Here is a 21,812-nt window from a genome sequence, read left to right on the forward strand (position 1 = left end):
ATTTGCTGCTCACAATATGGCTGTGTCCTCATTCGTGAGACTAAATACAGACAGTGACTGCCTTTCCAGAGCGCCTCCACAAGAATGACACCAAACCTCCCATTCCTTACCGTTCATGCACCATCCTGCCTTCAAGCCCATATTTCTGCCCTAGTGTTCTGCTATAGTGTTCCAATGAAGTTTAATGCGAGCTGGAAGATTAGTACATCATTTTCCACATAGACACTTAGTCTTCTTCAGGACTCCACGTTCAATTCAGCAACTTCACACCATGAACACTATCCTCCATTTTGATCTCAAAGTCAGATCTTTTGTTCCTTGTTGGACTGGAAACATCTTTATCATAAAAGTTATCCGTATGTGTCAGGAATTCCTCCTGTGCTCTTAGCACTATGTTTTTCTCCATTCATGTTAAAAGGAATTCAAGATAACTTTCATTTTACATACCTTTTGAAATGTGCCAAGGCTTTTTAATCATTTTGCTATTTGTCACACTTTGGTGTTCGATGAAAGAATAAATTGCAAATGAATAAAACGGATACTTCTCAAAGCAAGCCAAATAGATTCAATCATAGAACCATCTCAAACTGACCCAGATGTTTCTATACCCTTAAGATGCACACTGTGGGGTCTCCCAGAAGTCTAATGCACTGACTATGCAGTAATAGTCTTGGGTGTGTCAACTGCTAAGAGAAGTAGATGGTGCCTGACACCGACCAAAAGAAGGTCGCCAGCATTTGAATCAGGAAAAGATAGAAAGCTTGCTCGCTAAAAAACTGGTATTAACCCACTCACCACCACCATGAATCCCATGTGATCTAACTTTGCTAACTAATCTGTCATGTGGAATCTTGTCAAAGGCCATACTGAAGTCCATGTAGACAACATATATCACTCTGCCCCCATCAGTACTTTTGGTTCCGCCCTCAAAAAATTCAATCAAGTTTGAGAGGCATGATTTCCCACACACCATCCCTATCCCTAATCAGTCATTGCTTGTCCGATTCATGCAATTCTATCTCTCAGAATCTCCTCCAACAACTTAACCAACACTGATATCAAATTCACCAGTCTGTAGTTTCCCAGGCTTCTCCTTACAGCCTTTCTTAAATAAAGGCACATTAGCCACCCTCCAGTCGTCTGGCACCTCACCTGTGGCTGTAGATGATACAAATATCACTGCTAGGTACCCCATAATTTCTTCCCTAACTTTTTGCAATGATCTTAATCAGGTCCTGGAGATTTATGCACCTTTGCTTTTTAAGACCTCCAACACCTCGTTTTCTCACCCATTTACCTGTCACTCTGCCCCCCGCACCCATTTTTCCCCCATCCACTTGCCATCCTGCCCCCTCTGTCAGCCTGCTAGCTTACCCATTTCTCTTAGTAGCTGTCAGAGTAGCCTTGAAATCATCAAACATTTTATTTATTGGAATGCAGTAGTTATTGCCGTAAAAGAGGGTGGGAGCAGTGCAGTGCTGGCCTCCAGTGTCCTTATTGCTGAGTACATTTGAGACGCTTTCCTAGAATGGAAGCATCTGGACAAGATAAATAACTGACAGGTAAGTAGACAATCCTATCTTTAATAATGTTACCACTGGCCAAATCTGTTGCGGTGGTCATTGGAAGATGGTCGGCTATCCTTTCTACATAGAACTGTAGCAGCAACCTGAATTAATACTGGAACGGTCCATCCTTTTTTCCCTTCTCCATCTTTCTAGCACATTTGATAGTTAGGAATATTATGAACTCTTCCCAGCCTTAGTGTGGCCATATCATAATTGCATATCAGAATGCACCTTGACTCACCAGTTATACAATGGACATTGACATACATACTGTTTGGTACTTACTTCACTACCTCTGTGATTTCCTTAATCAGGTACCTGCAGTTTTTGGATGTTCTTATTTTATTACTATTTATTTCTCTGTCCTCTAATGTCATTTCTGGTTTCAACTATTTATAGTTCCCATCCCTGCTAAATTAATTTGAATCCTCTCCAAAAGTATTTGTTAACTGGCCTCCGTGATGTTTTGCAGATGTAATTGTGAAGTGACAATTTCTGTTGCTTTGATTGCACATGCCCTTCTGTATTAATGTTGCCATGTGGTGTTCCCTCAAAAGCCTTAACTATTGTATGGATACTTTCAATTATTAGTTCATGAGATGTGGGTATTGCTGACTGGACCAGCATAATTGCCCATCCTGAGTTCCCCTTGTGAAGATGCTACTGAACTGCCGTCTTGAATCTCTGCAGTTCATGTGCTGTAGGTAGATAATGCCATTAAGGAGAGAATTCCAGGAGTTTTGACCCAGTGGCCTTGAAGGAATGGCAATATATTTCATGCCAGGACAATGTGTGGCTTGGAGAGGAACTTGCAGTTTGTGGTGTTCCCATGTATCTGCTGCCCTTGTTCTTCCAGATGGCAGTGGTCGTGAATATTTGTGGATGCAGTGCCAATCAAGCAGGTTGCTTTGGCCTGGGTTGGTTTCAAGCTTCTTGAGTGTTGTTGGAGCTATGTGCATCCAGGCATATAGAAACTATTCCATCAGACTCCTGACTTGTGCCTTTTAGGCTTTGGGGGGTTACTCACTGCAGCATTCCTAGTCACTGACCTGCTCTTCGAGCCATTCTATTTATATGGCAAGTCCAGTTGAGCTCCTGATCAGTAGTAACCCCCTGGATGTTGATTGTGGGGGAGTTCAGTACAGGTTATACCATTGAATATCAAGGAGAATCATTATCAATGATGGTCATTGTGTGGCACAAGTGTTACTTGCCACTTGTCAGCCCAAAATTGGATATTGTCCAGGTCTTGCCTCATTTGGACATGGACTACTTCACTGTCAGAGGAGTCGTGAATAGTGCTGAACATTGTTTAATTATCAGTGACTGTCCCCATTTCTGACCTTATAATGGAGGGAAGGGGATTGATGAAGCAGCTGAAGATGGTTGAACCTAGTTGAGGATCTCCTACAGCAATACAGAAATGAAATGACTGTCTCCAACTGCTATAATCATCTTCCGATGCGCCAGGTATGAATCCAGCCAGCAGAGGTATCACCGGATTCTCATTGACTCCAGTTTTGCAAGGAATCGAAAGGAATCTGGAATTTTAAGGCGGCACATACAGCATGATATAAACGTTCAAGAGATGAACAACAGGAAAAGATCAACCTGTCCATTCATCTTATCTCATACAGTCATAATGCTCTGGTGTCATGATTTACGAAAAGGGTCATATGCCAAAAGTTATTGTCAATTTCCTGGCAGGCAATAAAAATAAAAATCTCCAAGATTATTCACAAGTGATAAAAATCTGGATGTTGACCACATTTGGGTTATCTTTTTGCCCAGTTTTATACGTTATGACCGGTGCCCCAACCAAAAAAAAATAGGTTTTGCTTTCACAGATTCGCATCAAATTTGCATAGACTGCAGAAATAAACATCTTGTTCTTTATGTCTACCTTGCTATGGGATATCTAACCTGGTTTTACCATTATGCAAACTTAACATACAGCCTCAGTCTTTCCTGACCAATTTAAAATAATCTGTCTTTGCAATCACAATGCCGAATGGTTGTGGTATGTTTGTACATAACTATGAAGCTCTTCTAAAATTGAAGATATCCAGTATCTATTTGATGCAATGCACTGCGTTATGCTTTGATTTAGACATCTGTTCATCTGTATTTGTGAATGATTTAAATGTCTGAAATACAAATTTTGGCAATATTTCAATGTTAATTCTCCTTATTTAAATTGATAAACATTTTTGTGAGTCTCGTAAATGCCTTATTTAATATCCTGTTGTGTGATTGGCTATATTTTATTTTTGTTGCTTGTAGAACAACTGGCATGGAAGCGAGCTGTACGGGGTATTCGTGAGATGTGTGATGCATGTGAAACAACTCTCTTTAACATCCACTGGGTGTGTAGGAAATGCGGTTTTGGTGTGTGTCTCGATTGCTACAGGATGAGGAAGGGGCGACCACCACAAGGTATGGAAAGGATGTGAATACAAAAACTTGTTAAATTGGAAGGATTAGTGTGATAAAATAGTACCTGTTTTTAGACACAGTTATATTTTTTGCAAAAATGTGTGATTGACTTAATAACTACCATGCACGTGTACAGAAAAGAAGGGCACAGCATTATTACTAACTGCGAAATGGCGGATATCTTAGCCATTGTGTATCTTGCCCTTGGTAAAAAGCTTGTTTTCAGAATTAACTAAAATGTAAATTGAGTATAATAAAGTTGTGCTAGTAAGAGGCTTTTGACCTGCAAAAGGATAGTTGAGAGTGACACTGAAGCAATGGGTTGTTTTTTACGAAGTTAATCCAGATTGCCTGAACAGAAATTTGATATTGACAGTGTGACTAAACAGGCACATAAGAAATTGTTCCAGTTAAGCCAGTTTAGAACGACCTTGAACTGAGGGTATGGTAATCAAGATCTAATGATGTGCATGGTCTGTTTTGGAGATTCCACTAGTTACTGAAGAGAGACTTATATCCCTGGTGTGATTAGATTAGATTAGATTAGATTAGATTAGATTAGATTAGATTAGATTAGATTACTTACAGTGTGGAAACAGGCCCTTGGCCCACCAAGTCCACACTGCCCCGCCGAAGCACAACCCACCCATACCCCTACATTTACTCCTTACCTAGCCCTAAACGCTGGAACTACCTCCCAAAACCTCTTTACTCACTCAATCTTTCCTTTAAGCTGCTCCTTGAACCTACATCATGCATGAAGCTGTCCTAATATTGCTTTTTGTAGCGCTGTATTAGATTTTGTTTGGCACTCCTTGCGACAGTACTTGCCTTCTGATTCATACGACTTTGCTAAAAAGATCCAGAGAGAAGGGGAAGCTGTTAAAAACTGGTGTCTTTGGGACATAGTAGTTTGAGTGCAAGTACAAATGTGTGTTTGTGAAGAGTTAACAATGACAAAATAAGCAACATGGTCATTTCTGAGATGATCACTGGGCTGTAGAACTTGATTGAAAGCAAATGAAAGTCTCTAGCCCAAAACGTCGATTTTCCTGCTCCTCGGATGCTGCCTGACCCACTGTGCTTTTCCAGCACCACGCTCTCGACTCTAATCTCCAGCATCTGCAGTCCTCACTTTTGCCTTGAATGAAAGTAAAGCCTATAGATGGTTTTATCTATTCATATGCCAGCAAAACGTTTGACATTTGAAATATATGGACCGAAAATTGCACACAGGCCGGTGGTAATTTTGAATGAGATTTGTAAGCTTTGCAGGTGTCACAAGGTATGGTGCTGAGGCCATTGTTGTTCACAATGGGCAAAACTCATTTATAAATGAAATTTTTTGTAGTATCCGCCAAACAAGTTATGTTTCCAAAGTAATTTGAAATGGGTAAACCAAATATAAAAATTTAGAATAGATTGAGGAGGTAAAAATATGTGACATTGTTATGGACAAATGCGAGATCAGTGAAGTGAAATTAACTAAACCATTTTTCAAGGATGCATTTCAGGGCATAATCTCCAGGTTATTGTTGGTTATTACTGAAACCAAATGCTCTATTTGGCAAGTCTACGGCAAATTTAACCAAAAAGGTGCAGCAGAAATCCCAGAAGTTAGTATGAGCAAATAACTAAAGTCACCTGGAGGAGTATGGATGTAATTCTACCATATGACAGTGAGAATATCTAAGAACTGCAGACTGTACAAAAGCTGATAAAATGTGTTATCCTTGTATGCATGGATGATTAGACATTGAAGAGCAATATTTTGGCTGTGATAAATTTGTTTCGAGATTAACCACCCGGCCATGGTGGGAATGCCAGAGAAGTTGAGAAATGCGAATGCAGCATCTTGATTATAAATGCAATCTGTAGCAATAAATAAACAATTGCATTATTCTATGCTCCTTTTGGTGCGTGATGTCCAATTTATTTTGTATTTTTCCTTTCAGTGGATGATGACACTCTCGAAGATGAGGTTTTCTCTTGGTTGAAGTGTGCTAAGGGACAGACCCATGAGCCAGAGAATCTAATGCCAACGCAAATTATTCCTAGCACTGGTTAGTATATGATCCATCAATTCATAAAACTACTTTTCCTTCAGACATTAAAAAGAGACTTATTCAGAAGCTTACATTTTTCCATAAATATATTTTTATGATGCTATTAACATTTTGCATCACATAATAAATCAGTTCTAAGTCCCTTTCATTGCTGCATAACCTGGCTACAAGCAACCTCTCCATTTCACTTTCATTTGGTAAGATAGGTGTCAACTTGAGATTAGAAATTTGCCATGTGTGACACCATAGACACAAGTCTGTATTGCTAAAACTGGCCAACTGGAGCACTCGCACACTAGCATCTTTGATGTTTTTGGTTTTGTTTAAACATTTTGTATTTCATTAATGAATAACTGCTTGTGGGTTCCTAGTCAGCTCTGTCATATTTCTAAACCTACTTCTGCTAATAATTAGAAATTATACAGTTGCATTTGTGCATTCTTTTGCCCACTGTCTTAAGTTGGGAACAGTGGGCAGAAAATAAATGCTTGAAGACTTTTTTTCTGTCTGCCAAAGCTACTATTTTCTGAGGGTTTCTTTGACTGTACATTCAAAATTTGAGATGGTAAAGAGTATGCACATAATATCTGGATAAGTACTTACTAATATAATATAAATAATTTCTTTAGTGGGTGCAGTAACATTTGCAAATTTAAATACAAAACTATCTGCAGGTCCAATTGGTAGAAAATTCTTCGATTGCAGAGATTTCTTGTCCTGAAATACAAATCACTGCTCGGGAGAGTTAGGTTAAATAGTTATGGCATAAGTAAAGTGCTGCTATTTATATTATTTAATCAATCTCTCTCTCAAGAATGTAACAAACAGTGTTGATTTCCTGCTGCTGTGTAACATGCCACCTTAACTCGATTGTTATATGGAAGCTTTGTGCATTATTGTAGCCAAATTACGTCTGTCTTGCATAATGGCTACCAAAATTAAATATGTTTGTTATTCTGAAAGAGGAAATCATTTCCTGGAATGTGGCTAAGTATTAGCATCGGTAATATGGGGGTGGCTGGTTACTGCAAGTTAATAGCCAAGATTATTTTTAATTCATTCACGGATGTTGGCATTGCTCGCATGGTCAGTATTTATTTCCAATTTTAATTACCCAAGGACAGTTCAAAGTTAAGCACATTGCTATGGATCTGGAGTTGTTTTAGTCCAGACCAGAGAAGAGCAGCGGTTTTCTTTCCTAAAGGACATGAATGAACCAAATGGTTATTTCCCACAACAATCAACAGTGGGTTTGCAGTTAACATTAGCCTCTTCATTCCTCAATTCTGTTCATTCAAATTCCACCATCTGCCTGGAAGGATTTGAACCTGGGTGCCCGAAACATTCCCTGAGTTTCTGTCTAGCTATAGTGGACAATCCCACGAGGCCATCATCGCCTCTAATTCCATTGAATGTAGGCTTCCTATGCACTACAAATTCTTCCTTGTTCTTTCAACTGTCATATATGTATAGGCACCAGCGTTATCTCACTGGCAGAAATGCCCTATTATTGATTAGATTAGATTACTTACAGTGTGGAAACAGGCCCTTCGGCCCAACGAGTCCACACTGACCCGCCGAAACGCAACCCACCCATACCCCTACATTTACCCCTTTAACCTAACACTATGGGCAATTTAGCATGGCCAATTCACCTGACCCGCACATCTTTGGACTGTGGGAGGAAACTGGAGCACCCGAAGGAAACCCACGCAGACACGGGGAGAATGTGCAAACTCCACATAGTCATGCGCATGAGTCGGAAATTGAACCCGGGTCTCTGGCGCTGTGAGGCAGCAGTGCTAACCACTGTGCCACCGTGCCGCTAGACAGATTGCAGATCTTTGAAAGAATTGAGGCAGGTCATCTTGCCCCACTTAGTTTTGTAGTTGCATCATTACTCCTTTGTTACTGTTGGCTGAAGAACAAGTTTACAGTTTATTTCGTGTATCTAATTTTTAAAGAGACATTTTAGAAAAATTAACAATTTTTGAATTTGTTCTCCCTTAGCAAATATTGTGTGAGCATATTCCTTCGATGTAATGTTGAAATATATCAGAATGCACTCATCTGCATTTTCTGATCATATGTGCATTGCAGTTATCTTTGTTTATGGAAAAGGACCATGCATCTGTAATCTTGTCTGCATTGAACTGTTGCAAAGCGGCTTATTGCCCTATTGTAACATTAGGCATCGAATGCTAAATCTAATCTTAAAACCCTTCCTGTTTTTGTTACTAGTGCCATGAAATTGTTCAGCTTTGTATATAATTTCTGGATATTACAATTTCTGCATTCTGTCTTTATTGTCTTCTGCATGTTGCTCATAACAGACCTAAAAGGATGCTATTAGTTGAGGTATATTGAACAATCAAAGCATTCATAAGAAATGGCCTTTCTGAAAATATTCATCTCTCAATCTACAGCTCTGTATGATATTGGAGATATGGTCCATGCAACAAGGGGAAAGTGGGGTATCAAAGCGAACTGCCCTTGTATTACCAAACAGCTCAAACCTCTGCCTAAGCCAGCAGCACCAAATGGAATGTCACAGGTACGTTTTATTATCGGCCTTTGGAACGTAGCATTCAAGAGTAGTTTACTTAAAATCTACTACCTTTTCTGAAGCATCTTAAAGAGTGCAGACAAAATAAACATCGATATGCTTAAAACCAAGAAGTGGCAAAGTTCGAAAATGGGAGATGAAAATATTTCAACAATAACTGTCGAGGGGTATTGTAGAAATGAAAAATGGATTTCAATGTAGGAAGCAGTGTCTGTTTCTGTCAGAAAATTAGAGACAGCTGAGTAAATATCTGGAGAAAACCTGTGTAATGGATCTTGTATGATAGGCACTTTCACCATTCAGCTAATCCTGTGCTTCTGTTCCTATGAAATTAGCTTTTCATAATAGGAACATCTGTGTATTTTGCATTGAGAAGCCTTGTACATACGTTCTAAAATGTGAGGAACAGATATCCCAAAAGCTGAGGAATATACTAATTCTGAATGAGAGTTATATTTACCCAAAATATTAACTATTCCTCTCTTCACAGATTCTGCTAGACCTGCTTAGTTTTTCGAGCTTTTTTTAATTATTTTTAGTTGCAATGTTGTTTGCACAAGGGAAGTTCTAGTAAAGTGCATGATGGGGAAAGAGGGTAAGGAATTAATTATGGCATAAAAAGGAAGTTAAAATATCCTAATGGTCCAGAAGCAGAGTAATAAGAAATGATACTTGTGATAGTTATATTTCATGATCAGATAAACAGTCCATTTGTTGCATTTTGGTTGAAGAAAACAACAATAATTTTACCCTGAAAACAAACAGTGATTGGAAAGAAAGGGGACATGTGGGAATGCTGGGACAGGACCTTGAAAGAATATAAAAGCCAAGAGGTAATGATGAACTGAGGAAATGTAAAAATGATCTTAGGGTAGCATTTTGGCTGAGAGAAGACTTTAGTGATATTAACTGGTACAGAGAAACGCAAATATGAAGAAAAATTTCAGTTTTTAAAGTAGAAACAATACAGAAAACTGGTCAGTAAAACAGAAATGTTTAAATTTCTGAAATTACAGTTTATTGAACTATACTGTTTCCAATTGTTGAGGGCTCAAGGATGACATGATTTAAAGCAAAAAGTGTGAGAAATTTCTTCAAAGAATTTGGAGGTTATGAAATTCATCTACAGGGTTGTTTGTTGAGGCAAAAACTATGTCACTATTGAGGATCAAATAGGTGGATGGAGGGATATGGAAATAATAGAGATTAAGTATATTAAGAAACTGATAACTGTTTGCATGGGGAATGGATAAACAATACAAGCTTCTTAGGTTGAACAGCTTGATTTGGTATGCAAACCTCTATGCATTTCATCCAATCTTGGCATTTTTAAATTAATTCTAAATTCTTTTGATTAATTTTAAATTCTGGACTTTTTTCAGCTTTCAACTATTCTTCCAAATCCTACCAGTGCAGTTGCTATGAATGAGGTGTCAGCAGGCAGTGGAGGCTCCATTATTTTACCTCAACCTGATGGCGGTCTAGTGGAAGTGAAACCAGACCCAGCCAACAGCAGCAGTGAGGCGAGTGAAAACAGTACCATGAGCCAGGGTGAGAACAGTTGCAATAATTTGAGCTTTGTAAGTGACAACGAAGGGGTATCCACCACAGCTGGCTTGAAGGATGGCACACTGAGTTCAGCAGACACTACGTCAGCATTACACTGGTTGGCTGACTTAGCTACACAGAAAGCAAAGGAGGAAAAAAAAGGTAAATTTCCTTTTGAGTGTTAATTTCCAGGCTATTTCATGATTATGCCACTCTTTCTTCGTGATTAGCATGTTCAACTTTGTTTAATGGAATGGGATGCTGGTGCTGTAGGCTGTTGGGTGGGGAGAGGGTTTTGCAAATGTTTTTAACTGCAGAAATAATCCTTTGTTTCTGTATTTAGTGACAGTTGTGAGGCAGCCATTTTGACATTTGCAATGGAATGTCATTTAGTAATTATGCTAATGCATTGAGGGTTGTGTTAAAGGTACAAATTTGTCACATTTGATTCAAATTGAACAAATCCAGATCATGGTTAAAATGATTATTGACTCTAAAAATTGCACGGGTGTAGTAGCCATTACTTGTCACCAGATGGCAAACACTGAACACCATCAGCAAATTCGTAAAACTGAGGAAGGTTTGTAGAGAGCAGGAGAGGGGGAGTTTTTTTTTAAGTTAAGTGAATTAATGAAATTATTTGAGTGGAAAAAGTACCAATAAGGCATAGAGGAAATCAACATAAGAATTAATACATACCAACATGGGTATATTTTCAGGAACCAACAACTTCACTTCAAGATCATAATCAACACATTTTTAATCCAGCTATCTTTCAATTTCACAGTACAGATTTAAGAACTGTTTTCAAAACCAAGGATGTTAAAGGATTATTGCCATTTTAGAAAATAAGTAATCTGATATTCAGTCAAAATCCTGTATACATAGCTACTTGGTCAAGCCATATTGGAAGCCAAGTTTGTAGACAAGTTGAAGCCAAGGGCTATGTATGAATGGAACATTAACTGGCAGCAAGTATTAGATTGGCCTGTGAGCTAGTGACTAGCACTTATTGAGAAAGGTTTTCTGTCCTCCAACAACTATGTGACTAACTCTCAGGGTAGCTGAACAGCTTGTATATGAATGTTTTGGCAGAAACCATCAGCCCCCTGGCGGAGAAGGAGCTGTTTTTGTTCAGCAATGAAAGGTGTCTCAAGCCTGAAGATATCTAGTTTATTTCCCTTTTCCAATTGCTGTAAACTGTCGCTTAATTGATAAGTCAAAGGCCTTTGTAAGTGTGAGCCAGTTACCCTTTGCCTTCTGTAAATGAGTGACGATCTCTAGAGAAGAGAGATTAAAAAGCAGCATCTGATCAGAAAAGGAATCATCTCAACAATCCCTGGGCTCAGGAACTAGTTCTTGCATCTACCCATAATGTCAAGGTGTGTGTGTGTACACACAGGGAAGTTTATAATGGGGTTAGTGTTTTAGCGAAGGAACTGTTTGTTGGTTCATAATTGTTCACCTACAACTGGAGATTTTTTTGTAATAAATAGTAATTCTTGCTGAGTACAGAAACATGGCCCATGCTTTCTGTCAACCCAAGTCTGAAAATCAGGTAAATTGGAGAATTCTGTGTACTTAACTACTGTGAAGACTCTGAGAATCCCAGGGTTTGATTTCCAGCATACCAACCCAGTCAGGAGTAATAACGTGCAGCAGGTAATTTGCACTTAGCAAAGCTCACAAATATTAATGAGACAGTTTGGTTGTGCTGATTGCCTTATTAGGTTTATCAATCTACTTTTATCAATTTCTCATTCTGTTCATAGTAGTTTCTTAGTGTTTACTGTGCCAAATTCTTTTGTCTTTTTAAAACACTTTGGTTAGATAACTTCTAAACTCTTAACCTAAAATCTTCTATACTCTTGGGTGAGGATTCAAGCTGAGTTTATGCAATCACTGTTCTCTCTCCTTTTAAAAATGGTGCCATGTTGATCATTCCTAACTTGGTTCAGCCCTCTAATTTATAAACATTTTTCATCAACCTGCTCAGACAAAGTCATGACCCATTTCTGGACCAGGTGGGATTTGAAGCTGGGCCTCCTGGTCCAGAGGTAGGGGCAATATCAGAGCAACACGAGCCCTCTCAATGTCGCTTAACAGTTAATCCCCTTCACACAAAGTAATAGTAACATCTGTTCCTAAATACAGGCACTGCTGTGACATTGTTATGAAGTCAATGCCTCCTCCTTTTCTATTAATAAACTAGTTGGTTTTTTTGAATAATCAACAATGACTCTCTATATGCTTGATATAATCTGTAGATCATCTTCACCATGTGTTGTAACAACTGGTGAATCTGATGGTTTGCATTATGTTACCTTAGAATTTATATGCTGTTGTTGACAAATTTGAGCTTTAAAAATGCTGTAGAGCAAGGATCCTGCAGTACTAAGTATTTGTTATTCCTTCAGGAAGAAGAACTAATGCATCCTCATAAAGGCAGCCCGGTGGCTCAGTGGTTAGTACTGCTGCCTCACAGCACCATGGACCTGGGTTCAATTCCAGCCTCGGGTGACTGTCTGTGTGGAGTTTGTACATTCTCCCCATGTCTGCGTGGGTTTCCTCTGGGTGCTCAGGTTTCCCCTCTCAGCCCAAAGTTGTGCAGGTTAGGTGAATTGGCCATGCTAAATTGTCCATAGTGGTCAGAGATGTGTAGGTTAGGTGCATTAGTCAGAGGTAAATACAAGGTAGGGAGAATGGGTCTGGATGGGTCCGTGTGAACTTGTTAGGCCACGGGGCCTGTTTCCATACTGTAGGGATTCTATTTTTAAAAAACAACTTGATCAGACTACCATGAATTTATCAATATTGAAAATAGTGTCAAGGGAGCATGTCATTAGATCTCCCAGGGCAGGCTGACATCCACAAATGAACACCCCATTTTGTGCATTGCTGAACAGTATGGAGAAACATGGCATCCAGAGATTTAATTGGAAGATTGCTTGGATAACAATATATATTGTCTCGCAGCATCTTGTTATAGCAGTGGTAATGCTTCTCTTTCTGATGTGAGGTATGGTGGGCCACATTTGTGGTGATGCATATCTGAAATGCAGAAGCAGATATCCAAAATTTTAAACCTCTGCTAATAACTTTGATTCAGATCACTGCAAAGGTTTTTAAAGAAGCTTTCTTTTGTATTAATAGCAATCTTGGTTAACATGAATAAGAAGCAAAGAGTATACTTGTTGCCGCCTTGAATTCATATAAATATATATTTAGTTCAAGGTTTTATTTTCCCTTCCTTCCCAGAAAGCGCCAATTCTTTGCGATCTGTGTTGAATCAAAGCCAAGATTCCAGGCCACCCTTAGCACTGGACTCATTCAACGCTTTATCTAAGCCTCCTTCCATACTAGAGCCGTTCAGCAGCCTTTTGTCTGGAGGACCCTCAACCACAAAGACAGAAGGATCGAGCCTTAGGGATCTACTAAATTCTGCTCCAGGAAAATTACAGAGGGGAACTGCTGAGGCAAGCCTTCCATTTCCATCAGTTTTCACGTCTGTTTCAACGGTAAGCTTGTCTAATGTTTCAAACTCTGGATATTGAAAAGAGGTAAAAACTTTTCAAGCTAATGAAAACATTGAGAGTTCATTCTGCCTTCTCACTAGCGAGTTTAGAATTTTCTGTTGAAGAAGGAAATCATTAAGTATTTTAATCATCATTGTATAATTGAGAAGGATAGTCATTCTAAAGTATAAGAATACAGGTCATTCTGCTATAATGGGCATTTCATTAACACAAATTTGCTATAATGTGATTGACGAGTAGGGGCCATTGTTTCTAAAGCACAAGTTTTAAAATGTTTGTTGGCCATAACCCAATTACATCGCCAACACTTTAAGCTCTTTTTCCAAAGTGCGATTTTTTTAATGACGTGGGGTTGCGCAAGAGCGCAACCATTGGGTTATAGAAGAACTTCCTGTATAGGAACAAGAATAGGCCATTTGGGCCATCATACCTGCTCTGCCTTTCAATGATCTGATAATATTCAACTCCACTTTCTAAAGTCTACAACCTTCTGCAATAAAAAAATTCCACCAGTTCATTACCCACTGAGAAATAAAATGCTTTCTCATCTAAGTGGGCCTTATTCTTACTCTTAAGATTATGCCCTCTAGTCCTCATGAGGGACACAACATCTGATGAAGAGTCATCTAGACTTGAAATGTTAGCCTGCTTTCTTTCCATGGATGCTGCCTGACCGACTGATCTCCAGAATTATTTTGGCTTCTCAGCATCTACCCTTACAAGTCCCCTAAGAATCTTGTATGTTTCAATAATGTTGGCTGTTACTGTTTTTAACTCCAGTGAGTACAGACTCAACCTCTGGTCAAAAGAAACTCACTATCTTAGTTGGGATCAACCAAGTGAACCTTCTTTGGCCTGTGTCACTAGATCTTCCCTAAGACAAATGAATCAAATTGTTCAGTGTTTCAGGTGTTCCCTGTTACCAGCTAAAGAGCATGTGTTAGTTTTTTGTAATTTATGCTTGAGGATTCTCAAAGCCCTCTGTGCTGCAGCTTTCTGCAGTCTTCCTCCTTTTAAAGAATATTCCACTTCTCTAATCCTGCTTAAGTGCACATCTTCACATTTTCCTATGTGTCAGCCAAGTTTTTGTTCATTCACTTAACTTATCAAGGTCTCTCTACAGACTGTTTGCTGTCATATTCGCCACTTGCCTTCCCATCTATTTTTGTGTCATCTGCAAACTTTGCAATAATTCATTCGTTTATCTCATCCAAGTTATTGATTTATGAATAATTGTGGCACTAGCACTGATCCCTATAGCACACCAGTAACTACAGGCTGCCATCCTGAAAATGCCCACACTGTTTCCTATTGGTAGACCTATCCTTTATTCATGCTAATGTGCTGGCACCAATACCATGGGCTCTTATCTTAGGTAGCCTAGCATTTGGTAACTTATCCATTCAAATATCTACTATTTTTCATCTATCCTGTTAAAAGAAATTGAATAAAGTTTGTGAGAAGATTTGTAGCTCGGGTGCTCGTCGCTGTGGTTCTGTTCGCCGAGCTGGAAGTTTTTGTTGCAAACGTTTCGTCCCCTGTCTAGGTGACATCCTCAGTGCTTGGGAGCCTCCTGTGAAGCGCTTCTGTGGTGTTTCCTCCGGCATTTATAGTGGCCTGTCCCTGCCGCTTCCTGTTGTCAGTTTCAGCTGTCCGCTGTAGTGGCCGGTATATTGGGTCCAGGTCGATGTGTTTGTTGATGGAGTTTGTGGATGAGTGCCATGCTTCTAGGAATTCCCTGGCTGTTCTTTGTTTGGCTTGCCCTATAATGGTAGTGTTGTCCCAGTCGAATTCATGTTGCTTGTCGTCTGCGTGTGTGGCTGCTAGGGATAGCTGGTCGTGATGTTTCGTGGCTAGTTGATGTTCGTGGATGCGGATCGTTAGCTGTCTTCCTGTTTGTCCTATATAGTGTTTTGTGCAGTCCTTGCATGGGATTTTGTACACTACATTAGTTTTGCTCATGTAGCAAAACTAATGTAGTATACAAAATCCCATGCAAGGACTGCACAAAACACTATATAGGACAAACAGGAAGACAGCTAACGATCCGCATCCACGAACATCAACTAGCCACGAAATGACACAACCAGCTATTCCTAGTAGCCACACACGCAGACGACAAGCAACATGAATTCGACTGGGACAACACTACCATTATAGGGCAAGCCAAACAAAGAACAGCCAGGGAATTCCTAGAAGCATGGCACTCATCCACAAACTCCATCAACAAACACATCGACCTGGACCCAATATACCGAACACTACAGCGGACAGCTGAAACTGACAACCGGAAGCGGCAGGGACAGGCCACTATAAATGCCGGAGGAAACACCACAGAAGCGCTTCACAGGAGGCTCCCAAGCACTGAGGATGTCACCTAGACAGGGGACGAAACGTTTGCAACAAAAACTTCCAGCTCGGCGAACAGAACCACAGCAGAAATTGAATAAATTTGTCATACAAAATTTCTCATCCATGAAACCAACTGATTTTGCTAGATTATATTTTGTATTATTACGACTCCTCGATTACTGAAACAGTCCATGTTCAAATGCAACAAAACCTGGACAATATCCAGCTTGGACTGACAAGTGGCAATAACATTCATAACACACAAATGCTAGGCAGTGACCATCTCCAATAAGAGACAATCTGACCACTACCCCTTGATATTCAGTGGTGTTACCATCGTTGAATCTCCCACAATTGACATCCTGTAAGTTACTACTGACCAGAAACTCAACTGGATTTAACACATAGGTGGCTATAAAAGCAGGTCAGTGGCTAGAAATACTGAGGCAAGTAACTCACCACCTGACTATCCCAAGCCTGACCGCTATCTGTGAGGCACAAGGAGTGTATTGGAATATTACCCACTTAGCTGGGTGAGTGCAGTTCCAACAACATTAAAAAAGTTTGATGTTCTCCAGGACACAGCAACTGACTTGATTAGCACCGGATCCACAAGCATCCACTCCCCCCAAAACTAGCACCTAAAAGTATCAGCGAACACAATTTGAAGATGCACTGCAGAAATTCACCAAAGATCCTTCACACTTTCCATACTGCAGAATGCTTCCATCTTGAAAGACAAGGGCAGCGGATACATTGGAATACCACCTAGAAGTTCCTGTCCGAGCCACTCGCTATCCTGACTTGAAAATCTGTTTCTGTTCCTTCACTGTCACTGGATCAAAATCCTGAAATTCTCTCCCTAAGGGCATTGTGCAGTGATCTGAGAAAGCAGCTTAATACCACCTTCTCAAGGGCAAATAGGGATAGGCAATAAATGCAGGCCAGTCAGCATCGCCCACGTCCCGTGAGTGACTTCAAGCAATTTAATTGTTTACTATTGAATCCTTAATAATAAAGTCAAATATTTTGCCAATGATAGCTATTAAGCTCCCTTGCCAACTCTTAACTGGTTCTGCCTCCCTTCCCTTTTGAATAGGGTGCTACATTGGCAGCTTGCAAAACCTGTAGAATTTTCCTCAAATCTATGGATTCATGGAAGATTGCTACCCATGCATCCATCATCTCTGTAGTTATTTCATTGAATATTCAAGGATGCATCTTATCATGACTTTGCTGAGTTTAGTTTTGTTAATATATCTAGTGCTATCTCATGATTATTTGTTTCCTTTGATCATTTAGTATTTTTTGGAACGCTATTGTGTCTTCTACTGTGAAGACTTATAGAAATTATTTATTTAACACTTCTAGTTTCTGGCTATTATTTTCCCAATCTCATTGTCTAAAGGCCAATAGTCACTTAGGCTTCTCTCTACTATTTTATGTATTTAAAGAAGCCTTTGCCCTTTTTGATATTGCTAATGAGTTTGCCCTCAAATTTTATTTTCTTCCTTTTTTTATTTTTTCCTGGTTTTTAAAACATTTTTAATCTTCTGACTTACCAGTAATCTTCACCACATATTTTCTATCTATCAGTTTGATGCTATCCTGAACTTAGGGTTATATCTTTGTTGTGAGCCATGAATTATTTTGATAAATGTCTGCAATTATTCTTCAACTGTCTTTGCTGCTTAAGTCCCTTTTCCAGTCCACTGTCCTGCCAATGCTGCCATCATCATTCTTATTTAAGTTTACATTCATTGTTTATGCCCCACGTTTCTCACTCTCTAAAAGATCACTGAATTCTGCAGCTGTCTCTGTCTTCTGGGTGTCTTTTACTCTGAGATAATTTATTACACCTGACTTGTTACATATTGCTAGATACAAAATAAACTGAACCCTGGTTGGATGTACAGCGTATCGTTTCAGGAAACTATTTGAAATAAAGCTACAGATTTTTCATTGCGGCTACCTCCGCCAGTTTTATTTTCCCAATCTACTTGAATACTCAAGTTATCCATTATTAATGTACTGTCTATCTTGCATGCCCTCATCATTTCCTGATATATTCTCTGTCCCATCATATAGCTACTGTTGGGGTCCTTCAGACCACTCGTACCAGTGTCATCTTCCCTTGTTATTTCTTATCTTGACCTGTATGGATTCTACACCTTCTGATCCAATCTCATTTCTTACTATTGTACTTATTCCGTCTCATACTAACAAAGTTACTGTGCCACCTTTTCCCTTCCTACCTACATGTCCTTTCAAAACGTCACATACTTCTGAATATTTCATTCCCAACTCGGAACTCCTTGTAACTGTGTCTCCATAATGGTTATATGATCACATTTCATTTGTTCCAAACATTACATGCATTCAAATAAAGATTCACTAATTTTGCCTTTACACCATTTTTGCTCCCACCCCAGATCCTGTTTGCTGCTGTATTTTATATGCATGTTGTCCATTCCTGTCCTACTCTGGGTATTGCTACCCATATAGCTGCTCTGCAATTCCCTTGCGATTGTAACCAATCTTAGAGCAAAAAGTGTATTCTGCCTCTATCAATGTCAGTATTTCCAGTGTATGGATGGCCACGTGTGGATCCCTCAACCTCCTCCCTCCAAATCCGTCTCCAGTTCCAAGGGATGTCCTTAACCCTGGCATGTGGCACAATGCCTGTGGCAGTGTTGTATCCGAACTTTTGCCAAGTATGTCAGGAAAGATGTGAACACAAAAGTGATTTTCTATCCCACAAAGTGATAGCAATCGGGTAAAAGCCCTGCCTTGTGTATGTACAACATCACCATTTTCTGTTAGGATCTGCTGTGCAAAGAAATTCATCTCATGTCTCTCCAGCGCTTGTCCACTATCTAAAGGGCTTATGCCCGAAACGTCAATTCTCCTGTTCCTTAGATGCTGCCTGACCTGCGCTTTTCCAGCAACACATTTTCAGCTCTGATCTCCAGCATCTGCAGTCCTCACTTTCTCCTCACTATCTACAAGGCACAAGCTAGGGATGCAACAGAACCCCTTCCACACACCTGGATGAATGCAGCTTCGACAATACCCAAAGGGTTCAACACTATCCAGATAAAGCAGTCCACTTGATTGGCACCCAGTCCACCACCTTTAATATGGATTCCCTCATGTCATGGGAGCAATGTGCACCATTCAAAATCCAAATCCCCAGCCAACACCTCATAAACCCACAACTGCCAATGCATGTACAAGGGCGAGTGCACCAGATGTATGTATGGTAACACGCATGCAACAAGCTAAAGACCATCCTGACTGTCGGAACTACAATACCATTTCTGTTCTTCTCCTTCCCGACCGCCCCCCACCCACCCCAATCCAACCTCTAGCAGTCAAGAGTGGACAACAGATGTTGGTTGGTCCAACCATGAGTTTGAAATAAGATTGCTTGCACAGAAGTTGATCCGTGCACCTCGAATCTGTAGTGACTTTAATACTATGCATAAAAGGAGATGTTATCATGCCCAAATTCGGCTCCACACGTCTAAAAAAGAAATTCAGGGAATGGTGAAGGTTCAGAGAAAGTCAACATGGATGCTGCTGAGTTTTAATCCCGTAAATCAGATTTATTTTGGAGTAAATACTAAAGCCGTATGATCTAGCCATTACGTGGGACAGCATTCACTGGTATGAATAGTGGAGAAATTTTTTCTGCTGAACCAGGGACTATAATTACAAGCTAAGAAATGAATACTAGTTAAATTATTTAAAAATCATTTACCATTTTGAAGAATGGACACATTTCATATTACAAATTATATGGATATTTGGATTTGATCTTAATTCAAGGGAAGTAAAAGTGATCTCTGTGCAAGGTTTGTAGCTCAGGTTGAGGTTTAGGGTGTAGGTTTGCTCACTGAGCTATAGGTTTGATATCCAGACATTTCATTACCTAGCTAGGTAACATCATCAGTGGCGACCTCCAAGTGAAGCGAAGCTGTTGTCTCCTGCTTTCTATTTATATCTTTCTCCTGGATGGGGTTCCTGGGGTTTGTAGTGATGTAATTTCCTGTTCATTTTCTGAGGGGTTGATAGATGGCATCTAGATCTATGTGTTTGTTTATGGCGTTGTGGTTGGAGTGCCAGGCCTCTAGGAATTCTCTGGCATGTCTTTGCTTAGCCTGTCCCAGGATAGATGTGTTGTCCCAGTTGAAATGGTGGGGGTTTTTTTTCATCCGTGTGTAGGGCTACGAGGGAGAGAGGGTCGTGTCTTTTTGTGGCTGACCAAACACTGACCAAATACTGAACTACACCAGCAACCATCCCAACACACACAAACAAAGCTGTATCAGAACACTATTCCAATGAGCCACCGCACACTGCAGCACAGACGAAATTCGGAAAACAGAGGAGAACCACCTATACAAAGTATTCAAGAAGATCGGATACTCAAAAAATAGTGCGCAGATTCCTCAAGAACAAACCACGACAAGCAGACCAAACACAGACAGAAACCCTAACCACCTTACCATACATCAAAGAAGTTTCAGAAATGACTGCCAGACTACTAAGACCCCTCAGAATCCTAGTAGCACACACCCACCAACACTCTCAAATAAAAACTAACAAACTTAAAAGACCCAGTACAACCCATGGACAAAACCAATGGCATCTACAAAATTCTATGCAAGGACTGCCACAAACACTACGTAGGACAAACAGGAAGAAAGTTAGCCACCAGGATACATGAACACCAGCGAACCACAAAAATACATGACCCTGTCTCCCTCGTAGCCCTACACACAGTTGGAAAAAAAACCCACCATTTCGATTGGGACAACACATTTATCCTGGGACAGGCTAAGCAAAGACATGCTAGAGGCCTGGCACTCCAACCACAACACTATAAACAAACACATAGGTCTAGATACCATCTATCAACCCCTCAGAAAACGAACAGGAAATGACATCACCACAAACCCCAGGAACCCCATCCAGGAGAAAGATATAAATAGAAAGCAGGAGACAACAGCTTCGCTTCACTTGGAGGTCGCCACTGATGATGTTACCTAGCCAGGTAATGAAAAGTCTGGATATCAAACCTACAGCTCAGCGAGCAAACCTACACCCTAAGCGATCTGTGTTCGAGGCGTTTCAGCAGCCTTGCCATTCCTATGTGATAGAAGCTATGTTAATAGTCTAAAATATTACATTCTAGATGCCTCCAACAAAGGAGAACATTGAAGTTATTTTATTTCAAGTGACTGATTAATAGCTATTAGTTATTAACGCAGTTGTTTTTGTGTTTTTTAAACACAGGCTGATAAGGGGAAGGGGGGCCTACCAAACTTTCTGGATCACATAATTGCGTCAGTGGTAGAGAACAAAATGTCTACAGACACGTCAAAGCGAAGTGGGAATCCTACAGAAGCATTGAAGGAGAGTAAAAAGCAAGGTGTAATGGAAATGAGTGTTCTGGACCCAAACACACAACACTGCTGGCTCTGTGATGGTCGTCTGCTCTGTCTCCAAGACCCCAGCAACAAAAATAACTGGAAAATATTTAGGGAATGCTGGAAGCAGGGGCAGGTAACCATTCTCGCCACAAAGAACGATCCTACCTAATTGAATGCACGCATGCAAGTCTTTGAATCACTTTCTGGTTGGCTTGCTAATGGTACAAGTGTGAAGACAAAACCACTTTTAGTGGGGTGTGGGTACAAAGTTGTGCATGATAATTTTTTTGGGAATACTCTGT

At 40.0% G+C, this 21,812-nt stretch overlaps 1 protein-coding gene across 1 annotated transcript in view; it reads left to right on the top strand.

Moving 5' to 3' along the window:
- LOC122556831 (lysine-specific demethylase 3B-like) overlaps positions 1–21,812 on the top strand; it is a 132,166-nt gene that overhangs the window by 89,133 nt on the left and 21,221 nt on the right. The window contains exons 15-20 of the mRNA XM_087995075.1: positions 3,852–4,004; positions 5,960–6,067; positions 8,497–8,624; positions 10,019–10,346; positions 13,443–13,702; positions 21,374–21,643. Of these exons, the coding sequence (XP_087851201.1) occupies positions 3,852–4,004; positions 5,960–6,067; positions 8,497–8,624; positions 10,019–10,346; positions 13,443–13,702; positions 21,374–21,643 (1,247 nt within the window). The remainder of the gene's footprint in view (positions 1–3,851; positions 4,005–5,959; positions 6,068–8,496; positions 8,625–10,018; positions 10,347–13,442; positions 13,703–21,373; positions 21,644–21,812) is intronic.

Source organism: Chiloscyllium plagiosum, unplaced genomic scaffold, assembly GCF_037043375.1.
Source record: "Chiloscyllium plagiosum isolate Xiang-an unplaced genomic scaffold, Cpla_swu_hap1 HiC_scaffold_16, whole genome shotgun sequence".
NCBI lineage: Eukaryota > Metazoa > Chordata > Chondrichthyes > Orectolobiformes > Hemiscylliidae > Chiloscyllium > Chiloscyllium plagiosum.